General features: G+C 42.9%; 1 protein-coding gene across 1 annotated transcript in view; it reads left to right on the top strand.

Annotated features, from left to right (window-relative positions):
* Positions 1-15,393, top strand: part of ccdc69 (coiled-coil domain containing 69) — a 72,307-nt gene that overhangs the window by 35,800 nt on the left and 21,114 nt on the right. Inside the window, exons 3-6 of the mRNA XM_084331697.1 lie at positions 1,019-1,182; positions 7,492-7,579; positions 12,526-12,599; positions 14,483-14,584. Of these exons, the coding sequence (XP_084187823.1) occupies positions 1,019-1,182; positions 7,492-7,579; positions 12,526-12,599; positions 14,483-14,584 (428 nt within the window). The remainder of the gene's footprint in view (positions 1-1,018; positions 1,183-7,491; positions 7,580-12,525; positions 12,600-14,482; positions 14,585-15,393) is intronic.

The following is a 15,393-nucleotide window of genomic DNA, read 5'->3' as shown; positions in this document are numbered from 1 at the left end:
GAGGTCTTCTCTAGTCATGTGATGATGATGATGATGATGATGTTATGGAGGTCTTCTCTAGTCATGTGATGATGATGATGTTATGGAGGTCTTCTCTAGTCATGTGATGATGATGATGATGTTATGGAGGTCTTCTCTAGTCATGTGATGATGATGATGATGATGTTGTGGAGGTCTTCTCTAGTCATGTGATGATGATGATGATGATGTTATGGAGGTCTTCTCTAGTCATGTGATGATGATGATGTGTTGTGGAGGTCATTTATTATTTCTCCTGGTCTATAAATGTCCCGAGCCCCGGCTGGCGGAGCAGCACCGTTTGGATCGGAGCCGAGCAGCACAGTTGGCTCAAGAGAGAGCGAGAGAGAAGAGAGGGAGAACTTTATTAATAGGCATCGCTGCACATTCAGCTTGTGTCCCTGTGCTCTGCTTGTGGCCCACGGAGGCTGTTAAAGCAAAAGGTTATAAGTCTGGTTCAGCTGTTATTTCCATCATGACTCTTTAATTTCTAAGATCATCTGACATCACCGGTGGACACATCGCAGATTTTTATTTTGTACACTATCTTACACGCGTGTGTCCAAAAACTCCAGAGCGGTTTTGCACACGTTAATTTTAGTTTGACACGTTGTTGAGAGTACATGAGCGTACCGGTGGTGTCGTCATCTGGGACGTCCGTGCACTGTGAAATAATTTAGATGGAAAAAATAGCAATACCTCGTCTTATAGAGTCTGCTTACCTTATCATTTCATTGAGCTGTAATTAAGGATTCAATATTCCCGATGACATCACTGGTGGCCATATTCAAACTAATTTACCCTCAATAACTCAAACTAAATCAATGCGTGTGAAACCGTCTTTTTTTTGTGTGACATGCCCATTTAAGCCCCCTCAAACTATGAAAATGAAAGGTAGCCTATATGTTAAGTGTTTGCATAACCAACTCGCTAAATAGCCAGTGTGTTTCTGTTTGTGTCTTACCTGTGTGTGTGTGTTTGTTTGTTTGTGTGTGTTCAGGTAAAGTTGCCCCGGAAAAGCCCGTTCTGGACTTCAAGTGCGAGTGGCAGCTGAAGATTCTGAAGGAAGTGCTCTCAGCCAATGGGAGCCGAGAGAGGGCGGAGCTACTGAAAGACCACACCCACGGGGACCTAGTGGCCCTGGTCCAGAGCTTCGCTGATCAGGTGGGGATGAAGACTTGATGACGACTGTCTTAACTAGCGCCTCATGATTAGAGAAATGGGCTTGTGCTCTTGAGCAAGGCAGTGAAGCAGCTCAGTGGCCAACAGTGGTAGCTGATGGTTTCACTGGGCGGCTCCCAGGTGTGAATGTGTGTGACGTAGTGCTGTCACAATACCAACATTTTATTTATTTTTAATTAAAAAAAACGATACTGATTCGATACTCCTGTATCTAATAGATCACAGCTACATTTACAGTGGGTGTGCTGGCCGTTCTGTCGGACACTATAGAGCCACCGTAGTTTAGAAGTAGTGGTGGGGGAAAATATCGATACAGTATAGTATTGCGATACTTTGCGTGGCGATACTGTATCGATACAAGGACGCCAAGTATCGATATTTTATAAAGCAATTTCTTTTTCTTTATATTATTATTATTAGGGATGTCCCGATCCTTTTTTTTTTTTATTCAACAAACATGACCATGTTCACGTCTTAAACTCATACTGAGGCCTTAGTTTTGGTTTTAAATTGCATATCATCATTCATTTATTTATTGTCACACAGAGCAGAAGAATTTTGCCAAAACAAACGCATTTCCTTCAAATGATTTATGTCAATGATTGCAATGCCTCGCTTGAATGAAGTTAACTTTTCACCTGGATAACGTCAACATTCAGGGTGAATGTAATGTGAGAAATTGGGATGAAAAAATTAAAAAATATTAATTATTATTTTTTTGATCGGATCGGGAAAGATCGGTATCGGTAGATACTCAAAATCACATGATCGGGATCGGATCGGGAGCAAACATTTTTTATCGGCACATCCCTAATTATTATCTAAGGAAGTTGCATTGTTCATTTCAATACCTGTAATAGTACAGTAGTCCACACACACGCACACGTGTGCATTCAGTTAAGTTGGAATATGATTGTAATACAAACAGTTCAGTTTGTCCAGTACAGGCAACGCAGATTACAGTGTTGACATCTGTCTGCTTGAGAAAATCCCATTTACTGCAATAAAAATGATTGAAGTGAGATGAACAGACTGAAAACTTAATTTTATTAGATAAAACATGTTGACAAAGTTTTACTTTGCAGTTGAAAAAAGGTAATATATCGCAATATTAATATCGCAATACTCAGCATATCGCAATATATTTTGAATCGCAATACCATCGTATCGTGAGGCCTCTGGTGATTTCCACCCCTATTTAGAAGTGACTATGCACTTCCTCAATTGTAGCTTGTAGCTATTTCACCGTTTGCACCAAGTGAGAACCCTCTAGTTAACTGTAGCTAAATATAGTTGTCTTTTTGGAACTCATGACTAATATGCCTGTCATGCTATTTACGATACAGTAGGCCCTGATGCTACGCTACGTATCCTGTCATTTAGAAGTTCATCATCATCCTACCAGCTGGCTAATGTTGGCTTATTCACTAACCTGTCGTGTTTTGTAGCTGAATAAAGGTTAAACATATTCAAGATACATTTATTTGTTAGCAACTTCAGAGGCCAGAGGGTGGGACCTAGTATAGCATTGTGAGGCTGAACAACTATTGACTATGTAAATGTACTTAAAAGTTTACAGACTTTTTTTAAATGGCTAAAAGTGATGTAGTTTTGCAACCGAGCGTCTCGTGGCGCAGGTATAAAGGTACTACAAACTCATTACACTGTTAAAAGGACCATCAGACACTGTTAAAATGACCATCAGACACTGTTAAAATGACCAACATCAGACACTGTTAAAATGACCAACATCAGACACTGTTAAAATGACAATCAGACAACATCAGACACTGTTAAAATGACCAACATCAGGGTGGTCAGGTGGCGTAACGGAGATTGCGTTCGTCACCAACCCCCGAGCGGCTGGATTTCGCCTGTTCGAATCCAGCTCACAGCTCCGGGGTTGTCACCAGCTTGGCTGGCCGTTCACACTAATACAATTGGCAGTATTAGAGGGTGGGAGAAGCTGGCGGGGTGGGTCCGGGTCGTTGTAAACGGCGACTCCTACAGTTCGGTCGGGGCGCCTGCTAAGCGCGGATAGGATCTAAGTGGGATAGTGTGATCCTTTCACACGCTACGCCCTCTCAGTGAGAATCCGCGCTGCCAGGTGAAAAGAAGCGGTTGATTGGCTAGACGTGTGTCGGAGGAAGCACGTGGTAGCCTCCACTCTCCCAGACCGACTGTGGGGGGTAAGTGTGCAGCGACCAGGAAGGGGATTGGGAATTGGCATAACGACTAACATTGGGATGGGAGAAAATCGGAGGAAAAAGGAGGGGGAAAAAGATCAATAAAAAAAAAATAAAAAAAAATGACCAACATCAGACACTGTTAAAATGACCATCAGACACTGTTAAAATGACCAACATCAGACACTGTTAAAATGACCAACATCAGACACTGTTAAAATGACCATAAGACACTATTAAAATGACCATCAGACACTGTTAAAATGACCATCAGACACTGTTAAAATGACCAACATCAGACACTGTTAAAATGACCATAAGACACTATTAAAATGACCATCAGACACTGTTAAAATGACCATCAGAAACTGTTAAAATGACCACCATCAGACACTGTTAAAATGACCAACATCAGACACTGTTAAAATGACCATCAGACACTGTTAAAAGGACCATCAGACACTGTTAAAATGACCACCATCAGACACTGTTAAAAGGACTATCAGACACTGTTAAAAGGGCCATCAGACACTGTTAAAATTGGGCCTGGGTACAAAAAAAGTGAACCCGTCCTTCACCAGTTTTTGGAAACGTGTGAGATTGTGTGTATGTGTGACAAATCAAACCCGCTTTTGTTTTGAGTGAGGAGTCTCTTGAACGACACGCTGCTCTCACACTCCTACAGCAGCAGCAGCAACAGCTCTTTCAGGTTGACCGGACAGCAATGCAACCAAGGAAACGATGCCAGAGAGCATGCACTGCGCAGCTGTCGGTGATGATGTACGAGGCAGGCTTTTTTCCATTACGGAGCAGGTCGGCGGCGGTGCCATGTGCGCTCATATGTTATGGTTAGCAGGCTGCGACCCACGTGACCGTCTGGCTTGCGGATCAACGACCCGCCACGCCGGGACGCACTGCACTGGAGATCAAAGCTCCAGTCAGCAATATGACCAGCAATAAAGAGGCTGCGATTCTTCCCCCCCCCCCCCCCCTCTCTCTCTATGATTCGGCATTTCATGTTTTCCGTTTGGACACAGGACTTTCCCGATTTTCTAAACGAGGATTGTTTAGATTTAGATTCAAATGTGTTGTCATCATACAGTGCAACGAAAAAGAGGTTTGGCATCCAACCAGAGTGCAAATGTAACAGTGAAGTGCAACGGTAATATACAATGCACAGGTGATTAAACTGTGTATACAATATATAAATTAGTACTTAGAGTAATAGTGCTGATCAGAGTTGTAGTATTTATATGTACAGTGATACAGGTATAAGGACAATATGGTAGTAAGTCGTACTGGCCAGCAGCGTAACTAGTAACAGTAGGTAAGGGATATGTACAGTCTAATTAGATATATACGGTAGTATCTACAGATATGTAAAAAGGACTGCAGGTATGTACAGATGTATATACGGTATAAGAATAAATATATATACAGCACGCATGGTTTTTCTGTTCATATCATAAAATACACATTGCTGGACGATAACCGTAGAACCTCCGAGTGTCTCTGCGAGTGCCCTCTTGCCGCCCACTTGCATCGGCTCATTGGCTACATAACGCCATGGGTATTTCACCGAAATTACACCGTAGGTGAAAGGAGCGACTGAGCCTTGTCCTGTATGCCCGCTGAGATTATTCATAGACTGGTGATATATATATATATCGCCAGGTTAGGGCTGGGCGATTAATCGATATTATCGATTAATTCGAATGAATGATTTAGGACAATTTTGAAAAATTTAAATCGATTTTCAAAAAAAAGAAAAAAATGTTTTTAATAGTCACCTTTTATTTTACAAAAAGTGATGTTTGGTGAAAGTTAGATTTGCACTTTATTAATCCCAATAGGGAAATTCATTCTTGTTTGATGATCAAGAGGCACCTTTTATTTGTTTTAAGTGAAGTTTGGTGAAAAAGCTAGTTATTGCACTATTAATCCCAATAGGGACATTCATCTTTGTTTGATCAAGAGTAACCTTTTATATTATATATATATTATTATAATTTTTTAAGTGAAGATTGGTGAAAGTTAGGTTTGCGCTTCAATCCCAATAGGGACATTCATCTTGGTTTGATCATTTTTTTTGCCAAATAATTATTATTTGAATGATTTCCTTGGTGTTTCTAGTTTTCAAGAGGAAAAAAATCGATTAAAATCGGATTAAAAAAATTATAATCTGGGATTTTATATTTAGGCCATATCACCCAGCCCTACGCCAGGTCTATCTTTAAAAAGTTCCCTGGCAGCCTTCAGTACTGCAGCAAACCCTCTCCTGCCAACAGCCCCAGACCTGTAGGAAGCCCCCTCCTGGCATTCTAATGGCTGCCTACAGAGTGGTGAACAAGAACAAGCGTGGCGTTGATTTATGTAATCGTACGAATCAACAAAGTGAAGAGAACTGGTTTCTTTTGCGAGCGTCCCGACTCCCGAGTAGAGTGTTTGTTTTACTGTCCGTTTGAGTCATGAGTAGAGCGTTTGTTTACCGTGCTTATGAGTCACGGCGGCAGCCAGTTTATCCTCGCAGTGACCCCCATGAACAATTCAAATGAAAAAAAAAAAAGGCAGCGTGTCAAGTGTCCTTGAGCAAGACACTTAACCCCTAATTGCTCCTGATGAGCAGGTTGGCACCTTGCATGGTCGCCGCCGCCGTCTGTGAGTGAATGGGTAAAAATGCAAGGAACAAATTGTAAAGCGCTTTGGATAAAAGCGCTATATACTGTAAATGCAGCCATTTACCATTTACTATGCTGCTATACTTATACTGCCTATACTACTAAGCACTCGGAGTGTAACGCTCAAGATCCACACTATTCGACAAACAACGCCACTGACCCTTAGCTGCCTGCCACAGTTGTACCCTTCCTGCCGACTTGTCGTTCACAATTTGTAAGTCACTTTGGAGAAAAGCGCCAGCTAAATGTAAACGTAAACGCACCTCTCCCTCGGTCTTTCTTGACGTCTGCAATATTCTCGTCACGGTGAAGAGACGAGTGCATTTCAGAGTTTCCTTCGACCGACGCAGCGTGAGCGTGCGGCCGAGGACTTTCATGCAACGACATCCTGCAAGTTATTATTTTGTCCCAACAATCCCAAGCCCCCGCCCACGCTCTGTTACGTCGTGGCTGCGTCGGTCAAACATTGCTGTAAAATTGTTCTAAATGGGATCAAAAGGGATTCTCAAGAATCCACAGACTCTGCATGGGTGAATTCATAATGTCACACATCTGGATTAGTCCATTGATTGCAGCTGTGTGATGCACAAGCATCGTCCTCGTTTGTCAATGGAGTTTCTCTCGACTATAGTATTATGGTTCGGGACTAGCCATATAGACTACATGTTTATAGGGACTAGCCATATAGACTACATGTTTATAGGGACTAGCCATATAGACTACATGTTTATAGGGACTAGCCATATAGACTACATGTTTATAGGGACTAGCCATATAGACTACATGTTTATAGGGACTAGCCATATAGACTACATGTTTATAGGGACTACTAGCCATATAGACTACATGTTTATAGGGACTAGCCATATAGACTACATGTTTATAGGGACTAGCCATATAGACTACATGTTTATAGGGACTAGCCATATAGACTACATGTTTATAGGGACTAGCCATATAGACTACATGTTTATAGGGACTAGCTTTATAGACTACATGTTTATAGGGACTAATCCTGGCTACATGTTTATAGAGCCTAGTCATGGCTACATGTTTTATAGTGACTAGCCATGGTTACATGTTTTATAGAGACTAGTCATGGCTACATGTTTAACTGTTCACAATAAGGTGTATGGATTAACTTGAGTAACCGTGTCATAATTCCTGGAAAGAGATATTGCTCTTGAGTTGTTCAAATGTATTTCTTTAGTGCTTTTGAGTGCCACAAACCAGGTGTCATTCAGCTCCATTGTATTGGAGTGACGGCAGACATTTTATGTAACGTCTGAACATTTCTGTATAGATATTACACAACACACAACCCAAAAACTAAGTGTGCATGTGAATGCAATGAATGCCTGGCATGAGTGCTGTGAAATCAGAGGGTCTCTCCTCCATATTAACGTCCCTCCGTTTCTGTCCTCCAGGTGAAGACGGAGACGGCGGTTGACCTGAACATTCTCCACGAGCAGAAGAGCAAGGACGCCACGGAGGAGCACGAGAGGAGGTTAGAAGGTAAAGCACGTTAAAAGGGACAATCCACCTAAACTAAGAATTCACATTCATACAGTCCTGGTAAATTAAATAAAGGACACGCATGCCCAAAAGGGTGCAGGTAACCAATTGAAGACCACACACACAAGCTGCTGTAAGTGGTCTTTTATTTTAGATCACTCGTTTTAACAAAGAAAATACCACTTACAGCTCCTTTTTCTTTTTTATTGGACTGGTACTTATTGCATGACTCATCATAATTCTTCATGGCCTTTCTTCACATTTCCTCAATAATGTGAACGTGAACAACTTTCTCCTCAAAGACGACAAGCGATGTCATCACAAAAGACGCGCTCGTACGCACAAATAGTGATGTCATCACGGAAGACGCGCTCGTACGCACAAATAGTGATGTCATCACGGAAGACGCGCTCGTACGCACAAATAGTGATGTCATCATGAAAGACGCGCTCGTACGCACAAATAGTGATGTCATCGCGAAAGACGCGCTCGTACGCACAAATAGTGATGTCATCACGAAAGACGTGCTCGTACGCACAAATAGTGATGTCATCACGAAAGACGTGCTCGTACGCACAAATAGTGATGTCATAACGAAAGACGTGCTCGTACACACAAATAGTGATGTCATCATAGGAGACGTCCTCATATACACAAATAGTGATGTCATCGTGGTAGCAGTTTTCGTACGCACAAACAGGGGCGGACCTTCCTACAGGCGATATAGGCGGTCGCCTAGAGCGCCACCCAGAGGGGGGCGCAAAAAAAATTAAATTATTTTTTTATTTTTATTTTTATTTTTTATTTTTTTTTATTTTTTTTTCTGTGCAGTTTTGGCTCCCCCCTCTATATCTGCAACCATTATTTTTACATTAAAAAAATTCTAACATAAGGGAAAATGAGCCAAAAATCTAAAACGGTCGGTCGGTCTGAGCCTCAGCTTTAGGTGTTCACAGTCAGAACATGCTAGAGCGCTGTGCATTGATGGGTATCGGTCAAGTGTTTATAGAATTGAACGTTGAGGAAAGAAAGACTAACGTTAGAGAACTATGAAGAAAAAAGCCAAAAAAAAAAAGAATTACAAAAAAAAGAAAAAAGTGGTGAATCTCGCCTAGGGCGCCAAATGGGCTAGGTCCGCCCCTGCGCACAAATAGTGATGTCATCGCGGGAGACGTCCTCATATGCACAAATAGTGATGTCATCAGTCTTCGTAGTCACAAATAGTGATGTCATCACATTCGTAAATGTAAAGCATTATGTTTTTTTTATACGTAATCCTCTAAAGTGTGCCTTGAGACTGTTGCTTATATTCACAGCTAAAGACTAGCTGTGTGCCTTGAGGCGATGTGTCACGCTCATATCAGTAGGATTCACTTTACAACTGCTAATACACGGCTCTCCAAATACATTCACAACAGGACTCTTTGGTTTGAAAAGTATTTGTGGTGGGTCTTTTATACGACGGGCCCTCACAAATAATCCTATGTATGGAGAGCACTGAACACTGATTTATGAAATTTATGTGATAGTCCCGGCCTTGGAGAATTCCTATTTACTCCATAGTGCTGTTTCAAGTTTCAAGTTTCTTTAATAGTTGTCACAGTAAAATACAGAATACTTTTCCATGAAATGCTTTTTCCCTGTATGAGCTCCTGAGAGTGTGCTAGATAAAAAGGATAAAAAGTATAAAATAGAAAAAGTCAAGAGTACGTAAACAAAAAGTGTTCAGTCAATCAATATACATATATACAATGTTGTTGTGTATATATATATATATATCTGATGTTACTGCCGTGCAATTAGTATGAGTTTTAAGTCCCAGCAGCGCATCAGTCCCTGCTTCCATCCCCCTCTGTTCACTGTCCTAAATCAAATAAAGCAAGAATGTCTTGGAGGGGGAGGGGGGGGGGGGGGGGGGTGATATTCTGCCCATTACTACAGCCAGCCACAGTGACCTCACTGTAAACTTCAAACTCTTGATATATATAGAGTTATAGCTATATAGAATTTTTAAGTTTCATGTAATACAATTACATAATGTTTCAGGTGGTGTGTGTGTGTGTGTGTGTCAGCGGTGTGGTCAACCCCCCCCCCCCCCCCCCCCCCCAAAAAGAGGCTTGGCAATCACAGGCCCTGCCCTCTTTTCTTGATCCTCCAAACACAACTGTTGCTTTCCTCACGGTCAACACTTGTGATTGGAGGATCAAGAAAAGAGGGCAGGGTTTGAGAAAGATAAATTCAAAATGTAAAGAGAAACTCCAGTTTATTTGCTAATAATAGGAGGTTGATTCTAAACGCAGCAAGGCTACATGGCTTAGGCCTCTCCTGATTGGAAGGTTGAGGGTTCGAGCCCCAAATGGTGGTGGTGGTGTTGTTGTTGTTGTTGTTGTTGTCCAGCAGGGAGCACTCTGTCCTCTGGACTTGGCCAGTAACAATGTCCCTGTCACGGTGACGGGGACAGAGAGAGTTCAGTTCTCTGCTCTACACCGTGAAGTGTTTTTTAGTTAATTTGAATTTGTTATTTTTCTCACCAAACACTTAATTTGTGTTTTGTTTGTTCAAGTTTTGTTTTATTTGTCACATGTCATTTACATTACAGTGAAATGGTTGGTTCTGTATCATGAGCCTCCTGGGAATGTGCTTCATACTGTAAAATGTAAAAGAATAAAGATCAAACACTATATACAAAATATACAAAACTAAAAAAAATGTACAAAATTTAAAAGCAAAATGAGGTGGAAAGGTAAGTGCCGTCGTGTGCAAATGAGTGTAGAATGGGTGAGTTAGTGTTGCATTGAGTCCACATGGAGCAGCCTGATGGCCTGGGATTGAAGCTCCTTTTGAGCTTTGTTTGTTGCTCCGATTCCATTAAAATGGTACGTTAGCATTCCTCATTGAAACCATGGGACACCGCTAGCAGGAAGCTAACGGCTGGTGGCGTCAGGAACGCTAACGGAGCTAAATAAATGACACGTTAGGGAAACTGAAATGTGTTTGTATCTGTTGTTGTTGTTGTTGTTGTTGTTGTATCTGGTGCAGGAAAAATAACTACAATTCTAAAGGTGAAAGTATTCCGTGTGTGTAAATCCTTGGACTCTTGTACATCACTCTGCCCTCAAGATTCATCACTAATGATGATGGATACGACACTCATCACTGTGTCCTTTATGAGAAGGTTGGTTGGTCCTCTCTGACGGAGAGGCGCAAAAATCACTGGTATTTGTTCATTTTTAAAGCCCTTATTGGTAAACTACCTCCTTATACTACACCATTATCTGAATTTTGGAACCTATGGAAGCCGTTCTAGTGACTGACTGGTCCTTAACACTTTGAGTGCCGTGGGTTAATTCACATTTAGTCCCTTGAATGCCACCACCAATGTTAACGTTAATATCGCCTAATCTATGTTTTAAATTATGGCTATGTGTCTAATCTGCCCGTCGCTTATCAAAGAATCATTTTCCAGTCAGTGTTGTCAAGGCAGATTGGTTTTTTTATCGCTTCATTTCCGTTTGAGAGCATTTTGAAAAGCACCCGTTTTCAGGTGAAAAACAACCTATTCTATGATAATCGCCTTTTACTGGAATATTCCAGAACGTTGATATTTGTCGGCCTATTTATGAATCGTTTTCAAATAAACGCTAGATGATCAATAGTATACGTGCACGTTCGAGCCGCATGCTGATAATAGCTGCTTTCATTTCCTCATGGATTTTACAGTGAAACAGCTAGAGCACATATCACAAAAAAGCTTATATCTCTGTGAAAACGAGTCTGATTATCCTAACACTGATAACATAGATTCCTTACCTGACATCAGATGGTATCCAAATGGTATATTCCAATTCCTGATCACCATTCGAAAAAATCGATAAGTATATTGATCCAATGTGTGTACAGTATAACCCATGCTCGCCGCGGCTCAGAGGCTCCAGAATGAACTCTGGTAACTCCGGCTGCATCAGTGGACTGGAAAATGTGGACTGGAATTTTTTTTTTTCCCATCCATTTTCATTGAGTCCATTCCAAAAGGGTGATTTACCATCTGGGAGACAATAGGGGGCGCTTTTTTCACATCTGATCGCCGGCGGCCCCTGGATTTCCAACGGTAGGCTCGGGTGATGCAATATGATTTCAGATCGCTAAAAAAAAGAAATAAAAAAATTCCGAGAAAAGCCGTGACGTGGCTTTCAACGTCACTATCGTAAACCCAAGATTAGCCGTGAGTGGCGCTCAAAGTGTTAAAGGAAAACTCCAAAATCTTGGGAAATTAGCTTATTTAACATCTTCCCTGGAGTTAGACAAGAAGATACATACTTTTTTGTCTCTGCGTGCATTAGGCTTAGGGAACAGCCGCTCCGTTAGCGTAGCTTAGCTTCATCCCTGGAAGTGGGTCAGAGTTGTAGCCTGACGTTCCCTACAGTGCCCTACAGTCACGAAATACACTCCAAATACAACTCCAAAAACGTTCCTGTAAACATGTTGTGACCTGTGTATTTACCCACGTGGAGAAATAAAAAATAATTGAATTCGACAATTACGTTTTCTAAGCAAATATACTCGGGAACTATTTTTTGCCTAACCACTCCTCTCTGAGCGCGCAGTCAGTGATTTCAACATGTCGCCGTGTTTGTTGACATTCTCATTCATTCAAAGGATCCGAACCGATTGAAGTTTATGGATACCATGACTTAAAATCCTCTTACCATGACGCAATCCTCCCCAATTTAGAAAACGGTATTCCAATGGCTGGTCTTGATGGGCTGCTAGCTAACAGAGCTAACCAACAGCAGGGAGCCCCAAGAGGATGAACCGAACCACCAGGACTAGCGGTGTCATAATAAATGGTTAAACTAACGACGTGAATGATTCCTGGCTGAGAACTCCTCCTCCTCCAAAGTTCCCAGAATTGACTACGGCACTTTTTTTTTTTTTTTTTTCTCCAGAGCTCCAGACGCACCACGACCAAGAGAAGACGACATCAACGGAGGCGTTCCAGGCAGCGGAGCAGCTCTTGAAGGTACAGTACAGTATGCATGACTGATGCATAGGAATGTTATTAATAATAGTAATAAACGTTATTTGTATAGCACCTTTCATACAGAAACGGCAGCTCAAAGTGCTTCACAACAGAAAAAATACAGGCATAAAATGAGCCTCCGTCTACTACAGTACCGGTACGAGCCTCGAGTCCAGAGACCGTACCTCTCCGTCTACAGTACCGGTACGAGCCTCGAGTCCAGAGACCGTACCTCTCCGTCTACAGTACCGGTACGAGCCTCGAGTCCAGAGACCGTACCTCTCCGTCTACAGTACCGGTACGAGCCTCGAGTCCAGAGACCGTACCTCTCCGTCTACAGTACCGGTACGAGCCTCGAGTCCAGAGACTGTACCTCTCCGTCTACAGTACCGGTACGAGCCTCGAGTCCAGAGACTGTACCTCTCCGTCTACAGTACCGGTACGAGCCTCCAGTCCAGAGACCGTACCTCTCCGTCTACAGTACCGGTACGAGCCTCGAGTCCAGAGACCGTACCTCTCCGTCTATAGTACCGGTACGAGCCTCGAGTCCAGAGACCGTACCTCTCCGTCTATAGTACCGGTACGAGCCTCGAGTCCAGAGACCGTACCTCTCCGTCTACAGTACCGGTACGAGCCTCGAGTCCAGAGACCGTACCTCTCCGTCTACAGTACCGGTACGAGCCTCGAGTCCAGAGACCGTACCTCTCCGTCTATAGTACCGGTACGAGCCTCGAGTCCAGAGACCGTACCTCTCCGTCTACAGTACCGGTACGAGCCTCGAGTCCAGAGACCGTACCTCTCCGTCTATAGTACCGGTACGAGCCTCGAGTCCAGAGACCGTACCTCTCCGTCTATAGTACCGGTACGAGCCTCGAGTCCAGAGACCGTACCTCTCCGTCTATAGTACCGGTACGTGCCTCGAGTCCAGAGGTGTTATTGCTGCTTGGACACGACGCTGGGTCCTCCTGGGGCCACGTCCACAGAGGACACGGGGAGCCGTCTCGTTATTTGATCCACCAGGAACTCTGCTCCTTCTGGAGCCCCGGAGCTGCAGGAGAGAGGCTGGTGGTTTATGGATCTTTCTGCGGTTCTTCTCTCTTTTGAAGCACGGTTGTGCCTCTCTGACTTTATGGCCCTCGCTCACTGTACAGCCTTTACTAGAGGTGGCAATCACCAGAGGCCTCACGATACGATGTTATTATCACGGTACTTAAGTCACGATACGATGCGATAGTATTGCGATTCAAAATATATCGCGATATGCTGAGTATTATTAATATTGCGATTTATTACGTTTTTTTTTTTTTTTTTTACTTTGTCGACATGTTTTATCTAATAAAATAACGTTTTCAGTCTGTTCATCTCACTTCAATCATTTTTATTGCAGCAAGTGGGATTTTCTCAAGCAGACGGATGCCAACACTGTAATCTGTGTTGCATGTACCTGACAAACTGAAACCGTTTGTATTACAGTCATATTCCAACTTAACTGTATTAGTCATATTCCAACTTAACTGTGTGTGTGTGTGTGTGTGTGTGTGTGTGTGTGTGTGTGTGTGTGTGTGTGTGTGTGTGTGTGTGTGTGTGTGTGTGTGTGTGTGTGTGTGTGTGTGTGTGTGTGTGTGTGTGTGTGGACTACTGTACTATTACAGGTATTGAAATGAACAATGCAACTTCCTTATAAAAATAAAAAAAAAAACTTGCCGTCCTTGTACTACTACATATCGATATTTTCCCCCACCACTAGCCTTTACAGTGATGAAGCCCACTTGTCTGCTGCCATTCCTTTGGTACTACCTAACTGTTTATGTCTCTATGTCTGTCTGTCTGTCTGTCTGTCTGTCTGTCTGTCTGTCTGTCTGTCTGTCTGGTTGTAAATGAAGGGGAAGGTCGACGAGCTGACGACAGAGTTGCACGCGTTCAACGAGTTGAAGAGGAGAGCAAAAGAATCTACATTCAAGAGGGACTTGGAGCGAAACATCCAGGTGTGTGTTACCCTGCACATCTGGCCACCCCATGGCTCTTCTTTGCTGTAAAATGATTACACACCCTTCTCCTCCATTCGTCCCTCTCCTTCCAACTCGCCCTCCTTCTTCTCCTCCTCATTCCTTTCTTCTCTTCTTCCTTCTCTCATTCTCCTCACCTCCCACCACCATTCTGTTTCTGTCTTTCCTCTCTCTCTCTCTCTCTCTCTCTCTCTCTCTCCCATTCCATGTATTTTTTTTAATCTCGATCTCTCCCATTCATATCCTCTCTGGTCCCACTATCTCAATCCCTCTCTCCCCATCTCAACCCCTTTCTCTCTCTCTCTCCATCTCAACCCCTTTCTCTCCCCATCTCAACCCCTTTCTCTCTCTCCATCTCAACCCCTTTCTCTCTCTCCATCTCAACCCCTTTCTCTCTCCATCTCAACCCTTTTCTCTCTCTCCATCTCAACCCCTTTCTCTCTTCTCTATCTCAACCCTTTTCTCTCTCTGCATCTCAACCCCTTTCTCTCTCTCCATCTCATCCCTTTTCTCTCTCTCCATCTCAACCCCTTTCTCTCTTCTCTATCTCAACCCTTTTCTCTCTCTGCATCTCAACCCCTTTCTCTCTCCATCTCAACCCATTTCTCTATCTCAACCCTTTTCTTTCTCTCCATCTCAACCCCTTTCTCTCTCTCCATCTCAACCCCTTTCTCACTCTCCATCTCAACCCCTTTCTCTCTCCATCTCAACCCCTTTCTCTCTTCTCTATCTCAACCCCTTTCTTTCTCTCCATCTCAACCCCTTTCTCTCCATCTCAACCTCTCCCT

This window comes from Notolepis coatsorum (genome assembly GCF_963971535.1).
Source record: "Notolepis coatsorum genome assembly, chromosome: 16".
NCBI lineage: Eukaryota > Metazoa > Chordata > Actinopteri > Aulopiformes > Paralepididae > Notolepis > Notolepis coatsorum.
This window is presented reverse-complemented; position numbering and strand designations above follow the sequence as displayed.